Here is a 27,699-nt window from a genome sequence, read left to right on the forward strand (position 1 = left end):
GCATCATTGTGAATGGAGCCTCCGGCCCTGACAGGTCACTCTCTGGTCCCCACTTCCTCCCTCTCTGCAGCCACTCACACTGCCAATGGAAAAGGGCTCGCTAGCCCAGGGCCGGACACGGGCGAACACTCGATGAATAGCCTCTTGTTTTGATTTCTCCCCTCACCCTTATTTTGCTTCCTCTCCAGGGACCTGGTGGGACCAGCATGTCCAGGGTGCCCCCAGGAGCCAGGAAGAGGAAGTCAGGGCGGTGGGAACAGTGTGCTCTTGGGAACGAGAGCCCTGCCCTGGGTACACAGAAGGATCTGCCTGGCTGGCTAGAGAGGCCCTTCACCCAGCAGCCAGGGCCCCACCTGCTCGACGCAAGCTCTGACGTCTGCCTCAGCACCCCGCCTCGCTGTGGGCCGAGCTAAGTGGGGTTCTCAACTCCAGGGCGAGGACAAGGAAATGACATTCACGGGCCACTTACCATGCACCAGGTGCTCAGGACCTTACAGCCTCCTCAGTGTGGGCTGGGGCAAACATGCAATGAGGAAATGCATGAAGAGATACAGATCTACTGACAACCAATGCTACAATAGGTCCTTTTGGGTAAATAGAGGCATACCTCGTTTTACTGAGCTTCACGGGTATGCGTTTTTACACATGGAAGTCAAGGCCCCCCCAGCAAAAAGATGACGCCTCACTGCACTGTGGTCTGGCCCCGGGCCCGCGGTGCCTCCGAGGTACGCCTGTAACCTTGTGCAAGCCTCACGGAGCCCCTCGCCCGTCTGCTGCCCGTCTTCAAAGCTCTTAGCGCACATTTCTGTGGCTTCGTGTTGGCACCTGTGCCCACTGCCGGCACGTCCAGCTCCTCCTCGTTGCTATCACACGTGTACCCCTCTCATCCTGCTTAGAACACGAGGGGCCTGCACAGCAAGTCTCCTCCCAGGGAATGGGGCGCAGCCTAGACAGACCAGCGGGTGCCCGGTCTGCTTTATAACGCCGGCAGGTCTCAAACTCCAACTCATGATGGGGTGGTCCCTAGACGTCAATGGCCCAAATGTGCGCAGACGGAAAGACATGGTCGCAGACAGATCATCCCCCATCAGGGGCTGGTTGTGGAGCGGGACACGGAGTCCTTTCTCTGACCTCTGCAGGGTCAGGGGTCATGCCTTGGGAAACAAATAAGCCTCCCCAGACCCGGAAAGGAGTGTGACTGATCTACTCTCCCATGTTTCACCAGCCACTCTGAGACCCAGAGAGGTTTGGCAACGTAGCTATGGATCACACAGCAAAGGGGAAATGAAGCAGAGCCTTGGCCCTGGGCCTCCCAGGGCACCCCCCCCCCACTCTGTGAGGGACCCTGGGCTCCGGTGCCATCGGGTTAAAAAAGATCAGAGGGAGAGGGAGGCAAACCCTCTCACCCCAGTGGAGGCAGGATGATACATCCAGAAAGGCTCAGGGGAGATGCAACCGACTCCCAACTGCACGACTGTGGGCAAGTCCGCTGCCTTTCTGAGCCTCAGTCTCCCCATCTGTAGAGAGGGGCTGTTTGAGGGTTAAAGGTGATAATGCTTCTACAGCCACAAGGCCACCAGGGTCTAAGCAGCTATGTTTTCCATCCCCACTGTGTGGCTGAGAGAGGCAGAGGGAATCAAGACATCGCACGCGCAGAAGAGAAAAGTCCCGTGTTGGACGGGGGCGTGGCGGCCTTCTAGTTGTAAACACAGAAACAAAGAGGCCTAGAAGCCCCGAGCCCCCGGCCAAGGCAGGAAGCTCCTGGGTCTGACGCCTCTCAGAGGGGCGTCCGACGAGGCCGGGACTAAATAGTTCCATCGGCATCTGTGTTCCACGAGGCCCCGAGCACTGACTAGGACTCGGCTGGATTCGCGATGTGTCAGCTGCTGCCCGGAGCCCACACTGACTCTCACCAGTGGGGCCTGGAAACCGGGCAGGGGCTCAGCCGAGGGGCCGGGCTCGGACGTCAGCAGCCCCGCCCCCTCAGGTGGGACGTGGCACCATTTCCCTGAATGTTTCCAGCTTTAACATCAGGTGACCCTGTGGTGAGTCAGAGGGAGGAAAAGCCCCCTGGCCAGCCAAAGGGACCGGCAAAGCCAGCAACTGAGTGCTGTCCATCTGGGGACCCAGGAGCCCCCCCAGAACAGAACCCAAACTTCCTCCCCAGCTTTCCGAAGCGGTGTGCGCTTTTGCTCTGACTTCAAACCCCTTTCAGGAAACAGGAGCGTGGAGCCGCAGGCTTGGAAGGGGAGGTGGGAGGCTCTGAGGTTTCGCAGCCCCTCCCCTTCTCAGGGGGAAGCGCTGGAGTGCGGGCGGGTAACTTACACTTCGGTGGCTATGAATCCGGTGAGCTCCGAGAGGAAGAGGAAGAGGATGAAGAGGCAGCAGCAGACAGAGACTGGAAGAAACAACACAGGGACACACAATGAGGGGGGGCACTGACCGGGAGGAGCCCCGCCACACCCCTCCCCGCCCTCAGGGAAAGCTGCTTAGAGGGAGTGGGAGAGACCCCCCACCTTGCACACACCCTCCAAGCCCCTTCCTACTCTTGGTCTCAGTAGGAAGCAGCTCCGCCCCCAGAGGGCAGATTCACTTCGGACTGATCTGACCCTCCCGTGTGGGCCACCCCCTAACAGGCAGACCCTCGGGGCCACCCCCGTCTGCTTCCACAGAGCCCTTCACGCGGAAGTCAGTCAAAACCAGAGGTAGCCGCGTGGTGGCCCACAAGTGGGTTCCGTTTGGCTCAAGTGGTGCATATTTTAAAATATGGAGTCAGCAAGGAACAATCTGGAGACTTCCCGTAAAAGTCCAGATTTCTGGCTACTGCAGCGCACGCAAGCCCGTGTAGCACGTGGGTTCTGAGCTCGCCAGCTTGCCACAGGCCCACCACGCCGCCTCCTCCCAGTGCTGGGCCACACGTCTGTCACCAGCCGCTGTGGCACCATTAACGCTGTGCCTGTGTCCCCATCGAAGTAGGAAGATGAGGACACTGAGCTCTGGGCTTCAAGAGAAGAGACCATTTTTTGTTGTTGGTGGTTGATCCTCACCCAAGGACATTTTCCACTGATTTTTTTTTATTATTATTATTATTAGCTAGAGTGGAAGGGAGAGAAACACTGATGTGGGAGATACACATTGGTTGGTTGCCTCCCGCACAACCCCCACTGGGGCCAGGGATCAAACCTGCAACCCAGGTACATACCCTTGACTGGCAATCAAACCCGAGACCCTTCGGACCTTGGGCCAAAGCTCTAACCACTGAACAAAAGCAGCCAGGGCGAAATGACCATTCTTTTTTTTTTAAATTTTATCCTCACCCGAGGACACCTTTGCATTTATCTTCAGATAGAGTGGGAGGGGGAGGGGGAGAGAAAGAGAAACATTGATGTGAGAGACACACTGACTGGTTGCCACTCACACGACCCCAACTGGGGCCGGGGACAAACTGCAACGGAGGTACGTGCCCTTAGCGGGAACTGAGCACGGGACTCTGGTCCACGAGCTGTCCCTCCTGGTGGGAAGCTCACCCGGTCCCCAGAAGTGCAGCTGTCTACTCTTTCCGCTATGTTCCCAGCCTCTGTGTGAACACTCCCCACACTTTAATGGTTATCTGTGGCTGTTTCTCTTACTAGACTGACACCCCAGAAGGCAAAAACTCCACAGCTCCAGTGCTCAGCCCGGGACTGGGCACACCGGAGGAATCAACAGCTGCTGTGTAAGGCTGGGCTTCTCAGAGCAACGTAGCGGGCAAGGGCTCACATGCTGTGTCCCTGGATACAGAAGTAAAGTCGCTTAACCTCTCCCTGCCTCAGCTTTCCCATCTGTAAAATGGCAACACTAGTTGTACGTGCCTTATGAGGCTGCTCTGAGACCCTCCACAATGCGGGACTGAGCTGGAAACAGTGCTTAGCAGGTAATAATAGCTCTAGCATTAGCTCATAGGGTTTTCATCAGAGACTTTAAAACGTTTGGTGCTTTGGGGAAGGTGATATGACAAATGGGTTGACCCTTAGTTTCCTGCAGAGAGAGAGAGCGTTCCCAGTCTCTGCTGCATTCTTGACAGCTGGCACCTGGACTGGCTGAGCCAGCGCCATGGACGCTGAAACCAGTTGTCACCATCATCATCGGTAGTACTTGGTTGTTGTTTTTATCCTCACCCGAGGACATTTTTACATTTATCTTCAGATAGAGCAGGAGGGAGAGAGGGAGGAAGAGAGAGAGAGAGAAACATCAATGCGAGAGAGACACATCAAGTGGTTGCCACCCACACGACCCCAACCAGGCTGGGGACAAACTGCAACCAAGGTACGTGCCCTTAGCGGAAACCCAATCAAGGACTCTCTGGTCCACGGGCCAATGCTCTAACCACTGAACAAAACCGGCCAGGGCAGTAGTATTTTTATTATCATTATTATCCATCCACGTATCCATCCATGTATCCATCCATGCATGCATGCATCCATCCATCCATCCATCCATGCATCCATCCATCCATGCATCCATTCATGCATCCATGCATCCATCCATCCATGCATCCATCCATCCATGTATCCATCCATCCATCCATGAACAGTCAACAGTGCATTCTGGGAGAGGAGGAAAGAGAATGGGTGTTGGGGGGCACCCACTATATGCGCTGCTGGGAGCCCTGATGGACAGCTGTCACTGCACACTCACTGGACGGCGACATGAGCTCATGTTGAGGGTACAGAAATGGAGGCTCAGAGAAAGGGAGAGACTGGTCTTGGGGCTACACTAGGGAGGACAAGACTGGAACCTGTGTGTTCTAGAGCCAATGCCAGAGTTCAGGCTCCAAGGGAAGGGCCCAGGGACACCCCCCGGGTCCCCAACAAGCTTCTAAAACCACACCAAGACATGGGGGATATTAGAGTCACCCCCCAGTTCTTCCAAACTCTGGAAGAGCTGTATGGAGCAGCATGAACGGGTTTTACTTTGGGGGGAAGAGCTCATACACCCACATAAGAAAGGAGTCAGGCTGCACCGAAAGGCACATGCACCGTGAGTCTCTCTCACTCCTGACCACGGGCTCCTGCTCCAGGTACCACCGTCAGTCTCGTGTCCTGCCTGGTCAGGCGCGCACGAACAGAGAACCTTCTTCTCTACGCAAACAGCAGCGTAAGGCGTGCGCCCTGCGACCCGCGTCTGAGCAGGCACCACATCAGGTGACAGAGTGCAGGCCTGTTTGATCTTATGGCCTAGAAATGAATTTCAAGAGCCTTCTCCGGCTGCGAGCCAATCCACTGCAGGGAACAGTGCGAGTTTCCCGGCTCACGACCCCATCTCACCGGCAAACGGCAGTGATGATGCGCCCTGGGAAAGACCCCAGCGAGCGGGCCAAACGCGCCTCCCCCGAACCCTGCGCTCTTTCTGAACAGCCTCACATCACATGGGACCCCTTTTTCGGAATCATTTTCACCCCCCTCACCCCACCCTCAAGCCCCAGCAATCCACAGGACGCTGCAGCAGTGAGCAAGCCCAAAACAAGCAGGTGTTTTTGAAGGTCGGTGCTGACTTGGGTCTGTCCAGGTCTGCTAGTTGCCTTCCTGGCCTCGAGCCTGCTAAACGGGCTCCCCAGTTCTCCGCGTCCAGATCGGAGGTGGAGAGGCAGGGCCGGCAGGCCTCTTTCTGAAACCCGTGCGCTTTGTTCAAGGCTCTGACGGAGCCTGGTCCAGCTGGCAGGTGGACACCGTGAGCACGCGGCTGCTGGGCCGAAACCCAAGCGTCCAGGAGCCCCGATCACTGGAGTTCAGTGTCTGCTCCTCGCACGCATCCCCAGCCAGGGAAGACAGCCGGCGTCTCAGCACCACTGTGGCCTGAGGGTCTAGCCCGGTGCCTGGCTCAGAGGAGAGAGGAAATCAATCTTTGTGGAATGAATGGACGAGAAGTGCGCAGGCCGGGCAGGAGGTGTTGCAGCCGGAAAGGCCTGCTACTAAAGGCTCGATGAGGGTGTTTTCGTCCATGTTTGGGCAAGACGCTAAGGCTCTCCGACTCCAGACTTCTTCGGAGACTGACTCAGGCACTGGACAGGAGGAATGTGACCCCAGGGGAATGCTGATGAGGGGGTGGCCCGCAAAGGGGGCGCTGGACCCAATACCCAAGACTCCGGGACGTCAATGAATTTGTCCAAGGCCGCGTAGGTGGAGGAGGCAAAATTCAAACCCGACCTGTGAGTCTCCAGCGCGCTAGCTGCTTTCTTCAGTTATTAATAGCACTTATCACGACGTCAGGAAATGTTTGTGTGTCTGCTGCCCGGCTCAGCCGCGTGCTCCTCCAGGACAAAGACCAAAGCCCATTCATCACCGAGGCCCCAGGACCCGGGTATAAACATCTGTTCACTGGATGGCAGCCGGGCCTCGCAGGCCTCATGTCTTTCCTCCTGTGTGAGGGGTGTGCTGCCGGGCACGTGACTGGGACGCAGAAGAGACCACGTGGAGGGCACGGGCAGCACCTTCTCAACCTGACAACACACAGGCCCCTTGACACAGTGACTCCGGGTCTAGGAAAGTTACCGTACAGAAATAACTGTGCAAGGAGACAAAAAGACGTGGACAGGGATGTCTGCAATAGCAGTAAAATGGAATCAGCCACGTCCACCCTCCGAAGGCTGGTCACAGACACGGAGGGGCGGGCCCGTAAGGCAGCATGACACAGCTGGGAAGAAGCACGCGGTGGCCCGTCACATGCTGGTGTGACGGTGCCCAGGACCTAGCAGCTGAAGGAGGGCCGGGGAGGTGGCGCCCGCCCGTCTGTGCTGAAAACAATGATATACGCATATCAGCGCCCAGATGTACTTTTAAAAAATTCTACAAGGATACACACCCTCTAGATGGGGGAGACTGGGAAGAGGGGCGAGCTGTCTGCTGGTGGCAGGAAGGGGACAGGCCTTTTATTGAAGTTTCTGGCCCAGGTTCATCAAACAGTTGAACAGGCAGAAAAACAAGCCCCTTTCCTCTTGTGTCCCCCGAATATCCTTTCTGTGGGGTTCAAGGCACAAATCGTCACAGCTTCTGCAGTCACAGACCCACGGGGGTGGTGACCAGTAGAAGGGTGTCATCCGTGGACTGGGGACTTAGCAGGTCCCCCACACTTGACACCTGTGATGTTCCCTAACCCCCGATCAGGAAGCTGACACTCAGAGAGGTGACGTGACTAGCCCAAGTCTCCCAGCTGCTAAATGGGAGAATGAACCCAGTTCTTCTGGTCCCCCGAGCCTGTTCCCTTCCCCAGGGACTGGGGACTCAGGGCTGGAGAAGCATCTGCTACTTCGACCAGCCTGGCTGGGGGAGTCCGTGAGGTCATCCCCTTACCTGGCGACGGCCTGCCCTGGCGCAGGGGACAGTCTGTGGGGATGGTCCCTCTCCCACACCAAGCACTGAGGAGGCGGGGAGGGGGCAGGAAGGCCCCTCGAGTCCCAGTCCGGCTCTATCTTTTGCGAGCTGTGAAACATCAGGCGAGTCACTTGACCTCTCTGACCCCGTTTTCTCCTCCGGAAAGTGAGGTTAAATCATTCCTGCTCGCTTAGTACTTTTGGTTTGTTTTTCTATTTCCTAAATAAACTTTACTGTGGGGTAATACTAGATACAAAGATGGTACAGACAGTTCCCACACACCCTCTCCCAGCTTCCCCTTACCCCGACCTCTGATAGATTTGCCAGAAGGGATGCTAACCTTGTCCGGTACTATTACTCAACAAGCTACAGATTGATGCAGATCCCCGGTTTCCCCATTGGTGACCCTTTTCTGTTCCAGGAGCAGCTCCAGGGCCCCACGTTCCAGGCCTCTCGTGCCCTTTGTTCTGAACCTGTGACAGTTCCTCCGTCTCTCTGTGGCTTTCAAGACCGTGCCACTCCGGAACGGTGGTTGTCGGTGTCCTGTGGACTGTCCCGTCGCGAGCTGTCTGATGCTTTCTCGCCAGACTGGCTTGAGGTTTTGGGGGAAGATCCCTGCTGGTCAGGTGCCTGCCCAGCACGTCCCACCGAGGGAGCGTGACATCCACGTGGTATCTCACTGGCTGATGTACCCTCGGTGAAGGTACTGCCCGGGCGTGTCCCCAGCCACGGGACCATTTCCTTTCCATTCTCACCTCTTCACAAGAGAGTCACTAAGTCCAGCCCACGCTCCAAAAGAAGAGATTAAGTTCTAACTCGGGGACGGGGACATATTCACATGTGTTATTTGGATTCCTCTGGAAGAGTCACCCTTTCCCCCCACTTACTTCGATCAGTATGGACACGTGGACCTTTTCTCAGTTCTTTGGGTGACAAGCCGGTAACGCCCTCATTTACTTACTTGAGCTGGCCCCGCCGGGGTCTCTGGCCTCTCCCCCAGGCCGGCTCCCCGGCCCACGGACGTGACCCGCCCTCTGTTCCTCCTCTCCGGCACCCGGCACCCCGGGCTTGTTTTGGGCTCTTCCTGCCCCGGAATCAGCGACTTCTCCAAGGAGCCCTGGGTCCTTCGCTGAAGAAGGGCACTTAGAACCCCAAATCTGGATGAGGTATTTATGTATTTACTTATTTATTTTTGTGAATCCTCACCCAAGGATTTTTTCCCATTGATTTTGAGAGAGTAGAAGAGAGGGAGAGAAGGGTGGAGAGATGGAAACATCAATGTGAGAGAGACACATCGATCAGTTACCTCCTGCATGCGCCCCCCCAACCAGGTCTGGGGGTCGACCCTACAACCCAGGTACATGCCCTTGACCAGGCATCAAACCTGAGACCCTTTGGGTCTCAGGCCGACGCTCTAACTACTGAGCCGCACAAGCCAGGGCAGATTTTTATTTTTTTTAAATGGTTAAAAATATGCTTATGTTGCCCTGATCGGTATTCTCAGTGGTTAGAGCATTGGCCCGTGGAAGGAAGGGCCACAGGTTCGATTCCCAGACAAAAGCACATACCTGGGTTGTAGGTTCGATCCCCAGCCCTGGTCAGGGTCATGAGTGAGGCAACCAATCGATGTGTCTCTCTCACATCCATGTTTCTCTCTCTCTCCCTCCCTCCCAGTCTATCTAAAAATCAATGGAGAAATATCCTCAGGTGAGGATTAACTAAAAATAAAAAAATTAACATGCTTATGTCAAAAATGCAAATCGTTTTAAAGGTCCGAAGAGAAAAGTAAGTCTCCTGATGCCAGGGCAGCTCCTATAATGGTTTCTGGTGTCTCCTGGAACCCAGTGCTGCCCGGACTCCGTGACGCCCAGGTCAGGGTGAGGGCAGAGATGAGGGGGGACTACGTGAAGGGCCTGGCGAGATGCCCACCATTTCTTCCCTCCTCCTGTCTCTCCGTTCCTTCCCGGACCAGCTGGGGGGGGGGGGGGCAAGGGCGAGCAGGCTACTCACTAATGGCCCCCGTGTACGTCGGCTGCGTGAGGTCCTTGGGCACCTTCCTGTAGATGTCAAACCTGCAGAGAGCAAAGGGACAGGGGTGAGGTGGGCACAAAGGGCTGCATCAGGCACAGGGCACGAGGTGGCTGGCGTGCCACATGGCCCAAGCCACGGCTCTCCCCAGAACCAGCTCCACCAAGAGGGCTGTGGGACCCCTCTGAGGGGACCCTGCCCCCCACACTGCCCTTACCCGTCACACTTCCCTACGACACTCATTAGCACCTGAGGGGACCCTGCCCCACACTTCGCTTTGTTTCTTGGCTGGTCTTTCCCCATCAGAAGGTCACTCTCACGAGGGCAGGACCTGGTGAGGTTTTGCCCCCAGGCCCTAGTGTGGGTCTGGCACATAACAGTCACTGACAGGCATTCGTGGCATGAGCTGATCCCCCAAGTGTCGGTTTCTCTCGCGTCGAAGGGAACAGGAGAGCAGTCTTTCCCGAGTTCCACGGCGTCACCTCTCTACCTCACCCTCTGCTTTCCACTCCTGCGCCCCGCTTCGCAGATGTCCTCGACTCCAACACCCTCCCGGGACCCACAGGGTCAGCGTCAGCTCGTGACGGCTCTGGCTTCGTTTAACGTGGGCTTCAGTGCCGGTGCAGAGCGGATGCCTTCATTCATAGGGATCCCATCAGTCGACAGGGGTTGTGGGCGTGGCGGAAGGATTTGGGGTTTGGGACTCATTCAGATTCCATGGGTTTATTTTATTTTTTTTTATTTTTTATCCTCACCCGACAACATTTTTCCATTTCTTGTACAGATAGAGTGGGAGGGAGAGAGAGGGAGAGAGAGAGGGGGAAACATCGATGTGAAAGGGACACATCGAGTGGCTGCCACCCGCACAACCAACCAGGGCCGGGGACAAACTGCAACCGAGGTACATGTCCTTAGTGGGAGCCGAACCCGGGTCTCTCCGGACCGCAGGCGGACGCTCCAACCACTGAGCCAAACCGGCCAGGGCCAGATTCCATGGGTTTAAATCTGGCCAGCTGTTTAAGATATAAGGCCCTGAATCACTATGCCTTGAGTTCAAATAATGGCTGATCTTCTTCCTCCTCACTCTGTGACTTTAGGCAAATCACGTCACCTCTCTGAGCCTCAGTTTCCTCGTCTGTAAAAATGGGGCTACTAATCCCAGACCCACCAGGCTATGGAGAGGGGCGAGGGACATGAGTGTGGGCAGATCGGACATGGAGCCTGCTCAGGGGGCTCCTCACGCACTCGGCTCCCCCTCTGCACCTGACCCTGACAGACGCTGCCCACGGAGTCCTTCCAGTGGAGTCCTCAGTCCACGCGGTGCTCTCAGGCTCTCTGGTCACAGCTGTGGCTCCGGCCCTCCTGGGTGACGGGCTGGCATGTGGTTCCCCCTCAGTGACTGGGAAGGTTAGCTAACCCGATGCAATCGTGTGAAAGTCTTGCGTAAGATCTGATACGCGCCTCTGGTGTGCTCACTCGGATGACACGTGAACCTGGTTTCCCAAGACCTCAGGGGAGAAACAGTCTGTGGCCGCCAAGTTAAAAGGTGCCACTTTCTCTCCTACCAGCTCAGCCATGTGCTTGGGGCCCTAAGGCCCTGGCGTGTGGTGGTGGTGGTGGTAGTGGTGGTGGTGGTTCTGGTGGGACCATGACTCAGCCACCCACACCTACCCACCTCCCTTATTCTGAAAACGGATTCCCCTTTCATGTGAGAGGCCAGACGGGACTCCACCGCTGTGACCTGGAGCACACCACTGACTTAACCTCCCTGTGCCTCAGTCCCGCTGTCTGTAAAATGGGGCAACAATCGTAACTATCGCACAGATGGGGTTAAGAACAGTCGAATTTGAGCACATAAAGCACTAAGAACCAGCCTGGCACCAGGAAGGCTATTTGAGCACCGCTGTTACGATTATTGATGCTCATTACCATGTGCTGGGCCCTCTTTTAGGGGCCAGGGCGTGGAGGTGAAACCGGCCCCAGGTACCCGTGGGTTAGCAGCAGGGACAAAGGAAATGGAAGGAGAAGGCTGAGGTGCTCCATCACGGGGTCAGCTGGAGGCGCCGGGCAGCCCGGAAGGGGCACGTGGGGAAACCTGGAAGCTGCCCACAGCAGGGGTGTCTGAGCAGAGCAGGGGGAGGAAGGGGGTGCAGCAAAGAGCAGCCCGGATAGCGAGAGCAGCAAGAGCAGAGGCCCTCAGAAGGTAGGTCCCAGAGCGAGCCCATGGCCCTGGCTAGGAGTGAGGGGCGTGTCCCTGGGAGTGGGAGGGGCTTCAGCCAGCTTCCTGGTCCAGTTCATACCAGTCACCATCCAGGGCCCACAGGTGGCACTTACAGTTTAAAAAACATATGAGCCCTGGCCGGTTTGGCTCAGCAGTTAGGGCGTCGTCCTGCGGTCCAGAGAGACCCGGGTTCGCTTCCCGCTAAGGGCACGTACCTCGGTTGCAGTTTGTCCCCGGCCCTGGTTGGGTCGTGCAGGTGGCAACCACTCGATGTGTCCCTTTCATGTCGATGTTTCTCTCTCTTTCTCTCTCTCTCTCTCTTCCCCCTACTCTATCTGAACAAAAAATGGAAAAATGTCCTTGGGTGAGGATAAAAAAATAATAATAATAAAAAAATAAATAAAAACCATATGGGCCATCATTTCAAAACTGGGAGTTTTATGGGACGTCAGAGCTGCTCAGGGTGACGACGAGGGTGGCCCGGGGCAGAGTATCAGGCTGGGAAAGGGTGCGGAGGGAGAGATGGGAGACTGTTACAGGGGCTGATGAAATGCGCGCACGCCGCCAGGGTGCTGGGGCCAGGCGCAGGGGAGGCACACGGAGAGAAGAGCAGAATGAGCCCCGTGGTGTTAGCATGGAGACGGAGGAATCGCTGTGAATTCTTGACTTCCAGCGTGCACAGTACAGAAATATCCGTGCGGGTACACACACATCACATGTGCACGCGTTTGCCAGCTCGCTCCACCGAGAGGTTCCAGGAACAGTGACAGGCAGACAGTAACAGACGCAACTGGCACTGAACTCCTGGCCTCTAAATGTCATTCTTGACTCAAAGAAACCGGCTTCTTGGAGAAATGGCTAATTCCAGGGCTGGGCAGGGAAAAGACAAGGTGCACGTGGAGCATCGTCTCATGTCAGAAAGCAAGTCCGTGCTCCAAGATGATGGAGACATATCGAAAGGACGAGAAGCCAGCTCGAGGGCTTCCCACTGGCCAGAAAAGGGCACGTGAACACCCAAGTCAACAATCGCAGTGAGAGATTCTAACCACTGGAAGAAAGACGGAAGCCCAGCATCTATACCGAGAAATGAATACATCAGAAGCTTGATAAGGAACAGGACATTGACAAAGTACCTCCCCACAACATCCTTGTTAATTACAAAGGGAAAACATGTAACTTGACGAGAAACTCGGCGGACATCATCGTAACCAAGTGACCAAGGGAGTGTCACCAGTAGGAGACCGTGTCATAAGCCGCCACACCACCGCGCCTGGGGAGACCTTGCTCCAAACGCACAACCTCACATGAACCACGAGAAAACAAACAGGTCCAGGCTGGAGGGCACGTTACAAAATGACTGGCCCCAGCCCTTGTTCAAAGTGTCAAGGTCAGGAAGGCAGCAAAGACCAAGGAACCAGCAGAGACCGGAGAAGGCGAAGCGATTTGACGACCGAACATGAGGAACGTCCCATGTGGGAAAAGGGACATCGGTGGGACAGCTGATGGGATTTGAATTAGATGCTGCATCATGCTGTTTCCCTGGTTTTGACAATATCTAGTTATGCAAGAGGTTAACATTTGAGGAAACTGGGTAAAGGGCATGTGGGAAGTGTTTGTATTTTGTGTGCCAAATTTATTTTGCAAGCAGAATTATTTCCAAGTGAAAAGTTACATTTTAAAAAACTTAATGGAAATTAAAAAAATATTTTAAGGGAGAAGATTTCATGGAAAAACCCTTCTCAGCCTGCTCTCTTCACACCCGCCTGGTCCCTGTTATGCATCTGGATTTGAAGAGCTGGCTTGACATATGTCGGCTGAGTGTATTTGGTGTTAGGTAGAATCTGTCTTCACTGGGGGCGGAAGGGGTGGAGGGCTGGGGGAACAAAGGTCTAAGAGAGGAGGTTAGACCTGGACCGAGCTGCGGAGCAACGGGCATCAAAGGAGGCAGGTGCTCCGGAAAGAGAACGGTGCAAAACCAAGATCACCGCCTGCCGTGCTCTTTCACAGACACATTTGAATGTAACGGTCACAATAACCCTGGCAGACACTGACTTCCCACTTCGCGGGGAGAACGCTAAGTTTAGCCATAAGCAATTCGCTCCAAGTCACCCAGCCCACGATTAGCCACGCTGGGATTCAAACCCAAGTCTAAGGCCACAGGCCACGGTCCTTCCACTGCCCTCCACTTGTGGGGCTCTGTTTAGAGCTCAGTCATTGGTCAATTGAAGTCTCAAGGTTTTGTTTATTTGCTTTTCCAAAGGTGATGCCGCAGAGCAGGTGGGAATCTACTGGAAGACAGGGACCAGTTCACACGGCATTCATTCATCCAACAGATATTTACGAAGTACCTACTGGCAGTGTTCTGGATGGTGGGAAAATGAAAGTGGTCAAGGTCGACCCGGCCCCTGCCTTCACGAAGCTGCCGATCTATCAATGCCTTTGGCTCCCTGTGAGGGCCACCTAAACAGAATGTTCTCTGATAATCACCCCATTCCCCGCCGCAAAATCTGCCTTCATGAAGCTGCCGATCTATCAATGCCTTTGGCTCCCTGTGAGGGCCACCTAAACAGAATGTTCTCTGATAATCACCCCATTCCCCGCCGCAAAATCTGCCTTCATGAAGCTGCCGATCTATCAATGCCTTTGGCTCCCTGTGAGGGCCACCTAAACAGAATGTTCTCTGATAATCACCCCATTCCCACGCCGCAAAATCCGAGCTGGGGAGTGATGGTGGGGTAAAGGGAGAGCTGAGAAAGACCCCGGGTTCAGAGCTGCCCACAAGCCAAGTGAGTCAGCAGTGAATGTCACGAAGAAAATGGGCCACAGGGAAGACGGTGAGAACTCAGGCATGTGACAGACAGGGAAGTGAGCTGTCCTCTTTGGCTCACATTAGTCAGCCCCTCACTGCAGTGATGAGATTAGCTGTGGTCGCTCGCTGTCTAAAGAATGTGGACGAAAGGGCACCGAGAAAGGGGGAGGGGAAAGGGATGCATAGTGCACATCAGTGTGCGCCAGGCTCACACTAGGCCCTGGACCAGCACGTTTTCATCCCATTATCTCGGCTAACCCACCAGTTAGGCACTGTTAACCCATTTACAGATGAGGCTCGAGAGGCCGGGACGTGGCTAAGCTCGCACACCTACGAAGTGCCACTGTGAGGATCTGAATCCAGACCTCCTTCATGTTCTTGCTGCTTTCCCCAACAATGTGGGGACAACCCAGGGCCCTTTGGGTGGAAAACACTTCTGAAGAAGAAAAGTTAAAGAACCAGAATGGGCCCTGGCCGGTTTGGCTCAGCGGTTGGAGCGTCGGCCTGCGGTGCAGAGAGACCTGGGTTCGGTTCCCGCTAAGGGCATGTACCTCGGTTGCAGTTTGTCCCCGGCCCTGGTTGGTCGTGCGGGTGGCAGCCACTCGATGTGTCCCTTCACATGGATGTTTCTCTCTCTCTTCCTCTCTCTCCCTCCTGCTCTATCTGATCAAAAAAATGGAAAAATGTCCTCGGGTGAGGATAAAAAAAAAAAAAAAGAACCAGAACGGCTTAGCCGTGAACAGAGAGAGCCTGGGGATGGATTCTTTATGGTTGTCAAATAAAAAATGCTCATTCTCTGACCTCCCGCTAGACTGTGAGTTTCTCAAGGGCAGGACCTGGCCCACTGGCTGCCAGCTCTGCCCAATCCAGGCCCTTGGAAAACCAACATGAGCAGACGAGTCCGCGAGTGGCTGCAGACAGAGCCCGCTGGCGGCCTTAGGAACGGGGAGGACGAAGGGGACGGTGGGGATCTGGGGGCAAGGCCTCGGGGCTCTTCTACTGTCGTGGATATTTAAACATTTCACTTTTTACAAAGGCAGAATGGGCGTCAACGAAAGCAAGAGGACCACCAAGTGGACCTCAGGGGGACCGAGCTGGAGGCAGGTGGACAAGAGGTTCCCACCTGCTGGGCCAGGATCCGAACACGGGGCGCCCAGGGGCCTCCTGCTTTCAACACTCTCCACTGCCGGGTCCAGAAGGTACTCTGAGACCATGGCGTCCAAACCCATTTATTTTGTAGATGAGAAAGCGGAAGCCCCAAGAAGAGGGGTGGCTTGCCCCATTCAAGGTATAACTCAACTCAGAGTATATACAACAAACACAAGCCAGCAAAATGCTGGTGAAATCCTCGCTCTCGCGCGCTCTTGACAAGTCCTGTGCCAGTGGTTGACAAGCAGGGGACATCTGGCAACGTCTGGAGACATTTTTGATGGTCACACTGGGGGTGCTACTGGTACCTAGTAGCTCAGGGATGCTAATTAGCATCCTACAGTACACAGGACAGCTCCCCACCTCAAAGGACTATGTGCCCCAAACATCCATAGCACTAAAACTGGGAGACCCCGCTGTGTGCAGGGTCAAACTCCTGTGCCACTGAGCTTGCGTCGTCCAGCGGCCCCAGCCTTGATCGCCAGCCCCGTGGAGACCAGGGACCGGGATGAAGCAGTCTCTCCCTGCCCCTCTGCCTCCAAGAAAGCAGAGCTGACTTGGAAAGAACTGGGCAAAGGACCCAGCAGGAGAAAATGAAGTCGATCTGGATTTATGAGTTACTAACGGTACGGTAAGTCCGGGTGTCACTCGTTTATTTTTCATGTATTTATTTTCTCTTTCTTTCTTTCTTTCTTTTTGCCATCGATTTTTTTATTTTTTTACAGCAAGTAGAAGGGAGGTAGAGAGAGAGAGAGAGAGAGAGAGAGAGACATCGATGTTGAGAGAGAGACACATCGATGGTTGCCTCCCGCACAGCCCTGGTCAGGGCCGGGGAAACCTGCGATCCAGGCACGTGCCCTTGACCGAAACTGAGCCCCCCACCCTTCGACATGCGGGCCGACGCTCTAACCACTGAGCCACCGGCCAGGGCAGGTGTCACTAATTTAATCAAAAAGGTGCCGAATCCGTGCCTCTAACCTCGTTATTCTTTAGGAGAAAACAAACTCCTTAGGAGGAAACATACACCGGCACCAGAAGGCCACGGGCACGCAGGATCCACTCACAGAAACTCGCTTCACGGACACATCTGGCCTAGGTCGAGGACGCTGCGTAACCTCGCCTAAAATAAACCGGCATGGGGACGGCCACTGGAAACGTCTGACTAATGGGTTTCTCCTGTCATCTCCTTTCATAGCAGAATGCCTCAGCTTTGCTATTTTAACTTTTGCTGCTCGGGCCTCACTTCTCCCCGGCTCCTGGAGACGAATCGCGGTCCCTCTGTGGTGGGCGGCTACCAGGCAAGAGCTTGTGATGTCACTGTTTCCAAGGCTTCGTGAAACGAGACGCCATTTAGGAGCAAGTCATTGGAAGTGATGGGTCATTCGGCCCAAAAATAGCCAGCAAGGGTTTTAGTTGGCGCTCTGGCCTGGTCAGCCCCGCCGCCAGCCTCTCCGAGCCCTCGGAGCCAAGTGCTAGGCAGTTAGGTGACCATGTGCTGTCTGTTCCCCTCCCTGAGCACCACCGGGCTGCGTGTGCGCGCGTGCCTATGTGCACGTGTGTACACGCATGCGCGTGCTGGAGAACCCACAGAGGTAAATGCTTTGCAGGCACCAGGCCCAGTGAGCCCCAGAACCACTCTCACCACACCCCCACCCCGTCCTTGACATTCAAACGGCTAACATGAGCTCACTCCTCCCTCTGTTAAAGGGGAGGGAAAGGATGTCTGTCTCCATCTCCAGCCCGGACGGAGGAGCCTTCAGGGAGCAGCATTAAGGGCAGCAACCAGAGCCAGGCTCTGCCCCGAGGGAGGGCTCCATCATGCTCACCGGTTCCCTGCCCAAGACGCAGGATTGGGACTCAAACTCCCGCAGCCTGGCTCCAGGGCATTCGCTTCTAACCACTGCGCCACAGGCCTGCCTGGACCGGGGGACGACCTCCTGCATTGACAGGTTTGGGTGATGACCCTCTGCACACGTGCACAGTTTGCTCCCTCCAGCCCATCACGTGGTTCTCTCCCCACATCTTGGTGCCCATATGGAGGTGTCTCTACAGGGGGGCCTCCCAGCTCTCCCCGGGGTCAGAATACCCTCTCTGCCCACAAAGCCCTCCCCTCCCCTCCTGCTCATAAAAGCCACTGAACTCTGGCCAAAGAGGAGGAGGAATCAACCTGACCACTGACCTAGGAGCCCCTCCGAGGCAGCCTCCCCACCCCCCTGGGCTCTGTGAATATATATTCCTGGCACAGCCCCAAGGGGGCTGCAGGGTCTTCCACTTCAACTGGGCTGGGTGGGGTCAGGTGTGTTCCTCAGTCTCCTGTGGGGGTGCAGGGCTTAGCCCACTGATGGCAGCCAGTAAGTCCACGTGGAAACATGAAATGATGTGCAGGTCACCGGAGCACCAGCTGTAACAGCAAACACCTGGAGACCATCCAAACGTCCATGTGAGGGGAGTGGTCCCTAAACTACAGCCCATTCAGAGTGGAGGATGACACAGCTGTAAAGGGGAACGAGGACGTCCCCACACAGAAAGGGAAAAGAGCAAACTGCGGGACACTGTGTTCTGTGCAGTGTTATGTGTGTGGGTGGGGGCAGGGGTGTGGATAAAAATAAATGTACATCCTTGCTTGTATCTTCAGAAAGAAACAATAGATGTGACCAAAAGCTAACAAATGGTTATTTCCATCATTCTTAGGAGATGCACAAAAACCATGAAACATTTAGGGATAATTTTGACAAAAGAAGTATGAGACCCATATATGGAAAACTATAAAACAAGGATGAGGAAAATTTAAAAAGACATAAATAAATGGAGAAATATAGTGTGTTAATGAATGGGTCAGAAAACTCAATATTGTTACGATGGCATTTCTCCCCAAATTGATCTACAGATTCTACTCCATCCCAAACAAAACCCCAGAAAGCATTTTGTAGAAATTGACAAGTTGATTCTTAGATTCATATGGAAATACAGAGGACTTCGAATAGCCAAAACAATTCTTAAAAAGAACAAAGTTGGCCTGGCCGGTGTGGTTGAGCACGGACCCATGCACCAAGAGGTTGCCAGTTCGATTCCCAGCCAGGGCACATGCCCAGGTTGTGGGCCCAATCCTCAGCGGGGGCATGCAGGAGGCGGCCAATCGATGTTCTCTCTCATCAATGTTTCTATCTCTCTCCCTCTCCCTTACTCCCTAGGGAAAAAAAAAATCAATAAAGAAAAAATTATATTAAAAAAGGAACAAAGTTGGCTCCAACTTGAAGACCTGCTATAACTCTTCTAGAAGAAAACAAGAAAATCTTTGTGATCTTCGGTAAGCGGTCTGCTGTTTCAGTAAAGCAGGAGCCATACAGAGAAATGTTAAGCCTTCATCAAGATGATAAACTTCAGTTCTTCAAAAGGTACTATTAGAAGAATGAAAAGACAAGCAACAGACTGGGAAAAGTACTGTGAGCCACATCTGATAGAGGATTTATACGCAGTGTAAAGGACGCTAAAAACTCAGCAATAAGAAAACAAATGACCCATTAAAAACTGGGCAAAAGGTTTGAACAGACATGTCATCAAAGATTTACTGATGGTGAATAACCCCATGAAATGAGGATAACATTGAAGTCATTGGGGAAACAAATAAAAACCACAGGGATACTGCTCTACACCAGCGAGTTCTAACCAGCGTGCTGCAAGAATTTCTCAAACATGCACTACCTGACTATTCAGGGGCACTGCCCTCTTTTCCCTTAGATTGTCACGTTAAAAAATGACAATAGCCAACACAACAATAGCTGTGCAGTGTGAACGAATAAAAGTTATACCTTTTAAAAAAATTTTTTCTTTATTGATTTTAGAGAGAGAAGAAGGGAGAGGGGGAGAGAGAGAGAAACATCGATGAGAAAGAACATCGATTGGCCGCCTCCTGCATGCCCCCCCCCCCTCCTGGGGATCAGGCCCACAACCTGGGCATGTGCCCTGACCAGGAATTGAACCGGTGACCTCTTGGTGCATGGGTCAATGCTCAACCACTGAGCCACACCGGCTGGGTTATACCTTTGTGTGTGTGTGGTGTGCTGCAGAATTTTAGTAATTAGTCTACGTGCCGTGAGATGAAAAAGGTTGAAAATCACTGTCTAGACCTATTGGAACGGCTACAATGATAAGGACTGATGGCACTGAGCGCTGGGGAGGACGTGGAGTAACCAGGACCTTCAGACACTGCTGGCCAGAAGGAGCAGCGGTACAACCACCGTGGAAGACAGTCCTGCAGTTTCTTCAAAAGCTAAACATGTACCTATCATACGATCCAGCCATTCCACCTCAAGAGAAATGCGAGTGTGTTCCCATCAAACACAGGTATATGAATATTCATGGAAGCTTCCTTTGTAATAGTCACAAACTGGAAACAACCGAAATGTCCATCAACAGGCAAATGGATAGACAAACTATGGCCCAGCCACACAATGGACTATTGCTCAGCAATAAAAAGCAATGAGGTATTGCAATGAGACACAATATAGACAATTCTCAAAATAATTGAATGAGAAACAAACCAGAGTACCTATGGTCTGATTCCGTCTACATAAAATTCTGAAAAGTACAAGCTAACTAGAGTGAGGGCAGACCAGCGTTTGGAAGGGAGGGGCACGGGGGAAGTTTGGGAGGTAATGGTAAGTTCCCTCTGTTGGCTGTGATGATGGTTTCATGGGTGTATACATGTGTCAAATGTCTCAAACTGCACACTCTAAGTGTGTGAAGTTTATTTTATGTTAATTATACCTCAACAGAGCTGTTGGAAAAAAATTGAACAGATAACCATCACTGAAACACACCAAATACATGAACTTCCAGCCCTATATCCCAATGCGATCTGTTCCTTGCTCCCACCTCAGGCCCTTTGCACTTACCATTCTCTCTTGACTACGAGACATCTGCAGGCTTTGCTCCCTCTCTTCGCTTAGGCTCTATTCAGATATCACCTCCTCAGAGAGCCCTGTCCTGGCCACCAACTAAAACACCACTTTCGGTCTCCTTACTCCGCTTTTTCTCCCTGACATTTAAGATCGCTACCTGAGCCCTGGCCGGTTTGGCTCAGTGGTTAGAGCGCCGGCCCGCAGACCAGAGAGGCTTGGGTTCAGTTCCCGCTAAGGGCACGTACCTCAGTTGCAGTTTGCCCCTGGCCCAGGTTGGGGTTATGTGGGTGGCAACCCCTCGATGTGTCTCTCGCATCGATGTTTCTCTCTCTTCTCCTCCCGCTCTATCTGAATATAAATGCAAAAATGTCCTCGGATGAAGATTAAAAAAAAAGATCGCTACCTGATACAATGCTGTGCTTTGTGTGCCTGGTCACTGCCTGCAGCCATCATTAGAATATAAGGTGCAGGAAAGAGGGGCCTCTCCTGCCTTGGTGTTCCTCCACATCCCCAGGGCCCAGCGAGGCGCCGGGCACACAGCTGGTTTACAGAAATACTTGTGGAATGGATGAAGGAGGCGGCGTTTCTCAGAGTGTGGTCCATGGGCCTCAGGATGCACCGGGAAGCTGGTTACGTGTGCAGATCCCGGGGCCCCACTGTGGAATGAAGGAACCAGAACGGGGGCAGGGAGGCCGGAACCGCACAGGTGAGAGGGGGCCGCTGCGGGAACGGCTCAGGCATAGGCTGCGTGTTTATTTCCAGCTGCCAACTGATTTCCCCAAACTTTCATCTTGTTCCCACCTGAGTTAACAGGGCAGGAAAGAGGACTGGCATCTCCTGGGCTCCTGCCCCACGGGCTAAGCTCCACTTACACCCTTGACCGATTCCACTGAGCCCTCCCTGCACCATCAAGTGCCGGCAACAAAGGCGGAGACCCAGGCTCCGAGAGGCCGAGCCACGTGCCTGTGCTCACACAACCGGCAATAGGACTGGAACCCTGGTCAGCCTCGCCTGGGGGCCTTGCCTGTCTGTGCTCACAGCTGCCCTCCTGTGCCCGTGCAGGGCCTGTGCGAGCGAAGGAGGCCCCGGCAGAGCACAGCTGGCCAGGGGACCTTCACCCCGAGATGCTCCCCCACCTGCAACAGCAGGATGAGCTCACACTGTCCCCGAGAGCGGAAAGCGCTGTCTGCCGGGCCTGGGCTTGGCTGGAAGTCAGGCTTCCCGCCATCAGGGCCGCAGGGAGCGCAGGCCGAGGGACAGCAAGAGCCCCAAAGTGTTTCCTAATCACTGGACACCGGCCACGCCGCGGCCCCACAGCGGGACACAACATCCCGAGTGCAGACGCTATAAATGGAAATGTATTCTTAGAGGGGCAGATGATGGGGGGGTTCAGAAGTGACCCATCATCGGATAAAAATACAGACGGCATTTAAATGCTGAGCGGCAGAAGCTATTCCGGGGATTGGATTCTCATGCCCGTGGCTCCCCGCCAGGGCACGGCCTTCTGCAGGTTGGACAGGAAGGACCGGTCGGCGTGGGGTTTGAAGTGCATGAGGAGAGGGCTGCAGGGAAAGGCAGCCAGGCCCAGATCGCTGGGGAGGGGGAGCCTTCTGGGGGGCACAGACATGTCCCTCGACCTCCACCGTAGCTGCCCATCGGATTCAGGTTTACTCTGGGCTATGAGACCACCTTTGGGACAACATCCTCGTCAAGGCTGAGCTCTGGCCGGGCCGGGGGTGAAGGCCTAGGGCAGGATGGGGTTGAAGAGGCTTGCAGGGCGAGCAGTGTAATAGAGAAAAGGCTAGAGAAGACCTGACGTGGCGGAGAGGGCGAGGAGGCATTCACTGAGCCAGCCCTTCACTCACGTTGTCTCCCTGTCTCCTCCGTCATCCAAGATACAAACACAAGGCTCGTCCTCATTTTTACAGAAAAAGAAACCGAGGCTAGAAGAGATTGCGAAGCGACAGTGACTCAGGCTGAGACCCTGAGTCCGGACAGACGAGCAGAAACGAGGCTGAGGAAGAGGTGAAAGGGTGACTGGGGCACAGTGACGACTCCCGAAGCTCAAGGTCACTCCACCAGCGTGTAGCCCGGCCGCGCCTGTGCCCCCGGGTCTAAGCAGGCAGCACTGTGCGCTGGCTCCGGCCGCCCGGCGAAAAGGCCCAAGGATCCAGGTGCCCTCGCTGGCCTGGTGAGAGGTGAGTTGGTGACCGTCTGCATTTGGGCACATCTCAGTGCTTTTCAGTGTTCTATACTAAACAGGTTACAAACAAACAAACAAACAAACACACAACAAGGGAGCTGGGGCCACTGCTCTCGGCGCTAGGAACACAACAGTGGTCAGGCCCGAAACCCCTTGCTTTCACCTAGCTCACATCCCAGGGGAGGGAGACAAGCAATAAATGAGCGAGCACATGTCGTCACTGATAAGTGCTATGAAGAAAAACAAAGCAGACTAAGGAAGCAGACTGGACTGTGGGTGTTTTAGATGAGGTGCGAGGGGAGTCAGAGCAGGCTTATCTGACAAGGTGAGATCTGAGTTACATGAGATAGGCAACCGCATGAATGTCCGGGGAAGAGCATTCGAGACCGAAAGGATAACAAGTGCAAAGACCCTGAGGCAGGGAGCATGTTTGGCAGGTTCCCAGAACAAGCAAGGAAGCTGACACAGCTGGGGTGGGAGGGTCGGTGAAAAGCCCCAGGTGATTCTTTAAAACTCGTCTTGTACACCCTTTGCTCAGAGAAGCACCGTCACCAGTCCCAGCCCCTTTTCTGGGCTGCCACAACCCGAGCTTCTGTCTGTCGTCATCCAGCACATGGTGTGTATCACCGACACATGCAGACCACAATCATCGAAGGAACACCACAGCCCAGTCTGTCTCATGAATACGACTGGTGTCTTCCCCTCAAAGCTGTGAACTCCTCAAGGGCAGAAGCTGCTCTTATGCATCTTGAGGTCCCCAGTGCCTGGCTCTGCAGTGTGACGTAGGAAGTATCACCATTAAACAGCCAGAGGCCCCCGAGCCACAGAAGCCTGTGGGTCTTTCCCAGGCTATGAGGTCACCTGAGATGTGCAGGTGAATCCCCCAGGGAGCTGCCAAGCCTCCTCTTCTTCTTTCTTATATATTTTTTTTCTTTTTTGATTTTGAGAGATAGAAACATCAATAAGAGAGAACATCGACTGGCCACCTCCTGCATGCCCCCACTGGGGATCGGGCCCACAACCTGGGCATGTGCCCTGACCGGGAATCGAACTGGCGACCTCTTGGTACATGGATTGACACTCAACCACTGAGCCACACCGGCCGGGCCGGCTCGACTTCTTAAGCACCTACCAGCAGTGAGACTTCACAGACCAGACCTAAGGAGGCAGACAGTGAGCGAGAGGGAGGGGCAGGCTCCCCACGCCCGATTCCCAACACCTGCCTCAACTCACACGTTCCTCAACGTTCACGGCTCATGAGACCCCTGCTTGAAGAAACGCCCGCGTGGGAAAATGAAAACACCAATTCACCAGGGGGTAATTATTCATAGCTAGGAAACACTTTTCCCTCTGAAAAAGATTCCCCGAAACGGTCGAGCGTCCCAAAGAAATGGGTGGACCTGGGCATCGATCACCTGGCTGCTCTCACCCAACGAGAGACCACCACTCTCCCAGGTGGGACCTGCCCACTGGGCTGGCAGGTACTGGAAATGAGAACCGTGAGCCGGGTGCAGCCTGCGGCGATTCGGAGGGTCCAGAGCCCATCTCACGGGGTTAGACAGCCCCCACGTGGCCCATGGCTGGGTCAAGGAGCCCCTGTGGCCAGACCAGCGAAAACCAGAAACCTGGAGTCTTATGTGAAGTCACCAATTTATAAATGATAGCAACTTGCTTTTTCATTTGTTGTTGTTGTTGTTGTTTTTTGTAATAGAGCAATATGCACACCAAAGAAAACACTCCTGCAGCTCAGATCTGGCCGAGAGGCTGGGATGGACCAGCAGCGTCTGCCGAGGACGTGAGGGCAGGGACACCAGAGCCACGCTTCCCGGGAATTCTCAGGTCTGCTTTAGTCCAGGCCCGTTTTTTAAGGCAGAAATCGAGGTCCAGGAAGCTAATGCCAGAAGTGAGAACTACCTGCGAGTGCCATCTGGGGCTCTTCCCACGACCCTCAGCTGCCCCTCAATTTAGGGGGATCTGGAGCTGTTATCGACCAAGGGTTTCTCTTACAGAAGAGTCAGCTCTGAACCCATAATGCAAGTCAATAAAACCTCATCTGTACAGTGATTCATTTAACCCACGGCTCCTTATGCACAGAACCGTGTCTGCACAGCGAAGGGATCTGAGCCCCGATGAAGCCCTCTGGGGGTGCTGCCCACAGCACACACACTGCCCCGGCAGAGGGCCTGGCCCCAGAGGGAGCCTGGGCCCACTCGAGGGCCGGGCTGTGGCCTGCCCAGGGCCCGGCCCTCCTCCCTCCCACTCGGTGAGTCACGCCTGGCTCTGGACTTCAGCGCGCTGGCCGCAGCGTCTTCAGTTTTTCTTGGCTCCTGAGCAAAATGTACTTTTCCAAAGCGCGCTGACTGGACTGGGCTGAGTTTTGCAATGCCCTGGCAGCGGCCAGGCCAGCCTGAGCACACTCTGTCCCGGGAAGTGGGGCCGAAGAATGTGGTTATCACCTCCCTCACCTCCTCCTTCCCTCTCCCCAAGGGGGAGCGTCAGTCCACTCCTGGCAGAGGCCCCCTTGGCCTGCCCTGGTCACTAAGCAGCCACTGCCCCCGACTCCCCACACAGAGCACGCTCCTGGACGGGGTTTCAAACCACACTGCTAGCAGGCCTGGAAGAACACCTGGAAAAGAGGAGCCCGAAGATAATCCAGCCAGGAAAGCCCCTAATCTGCCGAGCCACGCCCCTCCGCATCCCTGCTGGGGTTGTGGGAAGAGCACGGGCCAGGGGGTCAGGCTGGTGGTAGCTCGGGTACCAAGTCCACTGTGCACCTGTTTGCTTTTTTAAAACTAGGCTATTGTTTGGGGCAGTTTTAGAGTCGCAGCAAAATTAAGTGGAAGGTACAGAGATTTTCCACACATGCCCGGCCTCCCCCATTACCAACGTCCCCACCAGCGAGGGACATCCGCTACAGTGGATGACCCCGGACTGACAACGTTGTCACCCAGAGTCCATAGTTTACATTAGGGGTCACTTTTTTTTCCTTTATTGATTTTAGAGAGAGAGGAAGGGAGAGAGAGAGAGACAGAAATATTGATGAGAGAGAACATTGATTGGCCGCCTCCTGCATGCCCCCCACTGGGGATTTGGCCCACAACCTGGGCATGTGCCCTGACCGGGAATTGAACCGGTGACCTCTTGGTGCAGGGGTCAACACTTAACCACTGAGCCACACCAGCTGGGCAGGGGTCACTCTTGGCTTTGCACATTCTCCGGGTTTGGACGGATGTTTAATGACAGGTATCCACTGTCACAGAATCACAGAGGAGTTTTGCTGCCCTAAATACCCTGTGCTCCGCCTAGTCATCGGCCCAATCCTCACCGCCAGACACCACGGCCACGGGCTCCAGCGTTTGGCCTTCCCCAGAATGCCGAGGACCAGAAAGCACCAGGATGCAGCCTGTTCGGACTGGCTGCTTCCACTCGGCAGCGTGCATTGGTTTCCTCCGCGTGTTCAGGGCTTGGGAGCGCACTTCCTTCCCGCACTGAGCAATGCCCAGGGTCTGGCTGAGCCACCGCACCGGGCTCCAGCCCCCAGGTGTGGAGTGCAGGCTCCGCCTCCGGTGCACGGGCTGCTGCCTTCCACAGACTTTTCTCCGAACCTCCAGCGCTTTCCAGTTGCAAACTGGGGGTGAAAGGACTGGCTGCCTCGGGGGAGAGGGGACTGCGGAAGCGGAGGCGCTGGTTACAGTTCACAGTGCAGAGCAGGCACGCAGATGTTGGCTGCGGTGACTGTCATCGCTGGCACTGTGGCTGTCCTTACATGCACGGGCTCATTCTGCCTTCTGCCTACAGAGCAGCACGGAGAGAGGTGCAGACACCCAGACTTGGGCTCACACACTTTGGGGTTTACATCCTGGCCGTGCTTAGGCAACTGAGCCTCCCCGAGCCTCAGTTTACTCATCTGTAAGATGGGGGTGGGGGGAGTGCATCCCTCTCCTAGCATGATTTTTCTTTTTTTTAATCCTCACCTGAGAATATTTTTTCCTATTTATCATCAGATAGAGCGGGAGGGATGGAGAGAGAGGAGAGAGAGAAATATCAATGTGAAAGAGACACATGGATTGGTTGCCTCCCACACAACCTGACCAGGGCCAGAGACCGAACCGCAACCGAGGTCCATGCCCTTGACCAGAATCGAACTCGCGACTCATTAGTCCACAGGCCGACGCTCTAACCACTGAGCCAAACCGGCCAGGGCAACTCCTAGCATGATTTTGAAAAACAAATGCAATCACTAACTGGAACACAGAAAGAGCCCCTGGCACCCAGGAGGCCATCACAGCAGGTTAGGTCCAGGCTGTGAGGGGAGCTCCTGTGACCAGCGCTACTGGATAGAGAATACAGAGAACAGTGGGTGCATGGGAGGGTAGGGGTGACAACCGGCTAGGAGGGGTGGCTTCTATGCAGAGTGAGTGTGGGGACAGGCGAGTGCCATCCAGCCCAGCCGGGACACGGTAGAGGTCAGCCAGGACCGACGGGGGCTGTGACTCCTCTGCAGCCGGCCAAGGCCTGGCTAGCTGTCCTCCTGGTGTCAGGTGACGGCAGAGGGCTGGAAGGCGGAGGCAGTGGCCAAGGCCAGTCAGCACTGTCCCTGTGCCGCCAAGGTGAGAAGCGGGGACACAGGGAAAAATTAAGGGGAGTGTCGGTCAATCAGCTCGCGTGAGCCCACCAGCGAGTCCCGTGGAACCGCGGGGCCGACGACTCCTGTGCTCTCCAGAAGAATGACCTTGGCCTCGGGGCCCACCCACCGGAAGGCCTGGGAGGCGTTACATCCTGACCCTGCAGTGCCAGTGACCCTGGGAGGGAGGGACTGTCATGGTCCCCGCTCTCTAGACGAGGAAGCACTGCAGCGGGGCCTCTCAACCTTGGCCTGCAGATCCCCGTTCCCCAAGTGAAGCCCGGGGTTTGCAGGGACGCCACTCGGGCCCCTGCAGACAGCTTCCCGCTGCCTGCGTCTGCTCTGCTGCCCATTCTTTCTCTTTCCACACTGATTCCACAGCATCACTAGCGTCGACCCTGCTCTGGATGCTGGG

General features: G+C 54.8%; 1 protein-coding gene across 1 annotated transcript in view; it reads right to left on the reverse strand.

Annotated features, from left to right (window-relative positions):
• The window catches only part of ERGIC1 (endoplasmic reticulum-golgi intermediate compartment 1), an 84,748-nt gene that overhangs the window by 31,881 nt on the left and 25,168 nt on the right, over positions 1–27,699 (reverse strand). The window contains exons 2-3 of the mRNA XM_036241385.1: positions 9,360–9,421; positions 2,326–2,398 (exon numbers count right to left, since the gene is read on the reverse strand). Of these exons, the coding sequence (XP_036097278.1) occupies positions 2,326–2,398; positions 9,360–9,421 (135 nt within the window). The remainder of the gene's footprint in view (positions 1–2,325; positions 2,399–9,359; positions 9,422–27,699) is intronic.

Source organism: Molossus molossus, unplaced genomic scaffold (assembly GCF_014108415.1).
Source record: "Molossus molossus isolate mMolMol1 unplaced genomic scaffold, mMolMol1.p scaffold_m16_p_4, whole genome shotgun sequence".
NCBI classification, from domain to species: Eukaryota; Metazoa; Chordata; class Mammalia; order Chiroptera; family Molossidae; genus Molossus; species Molossus molossus.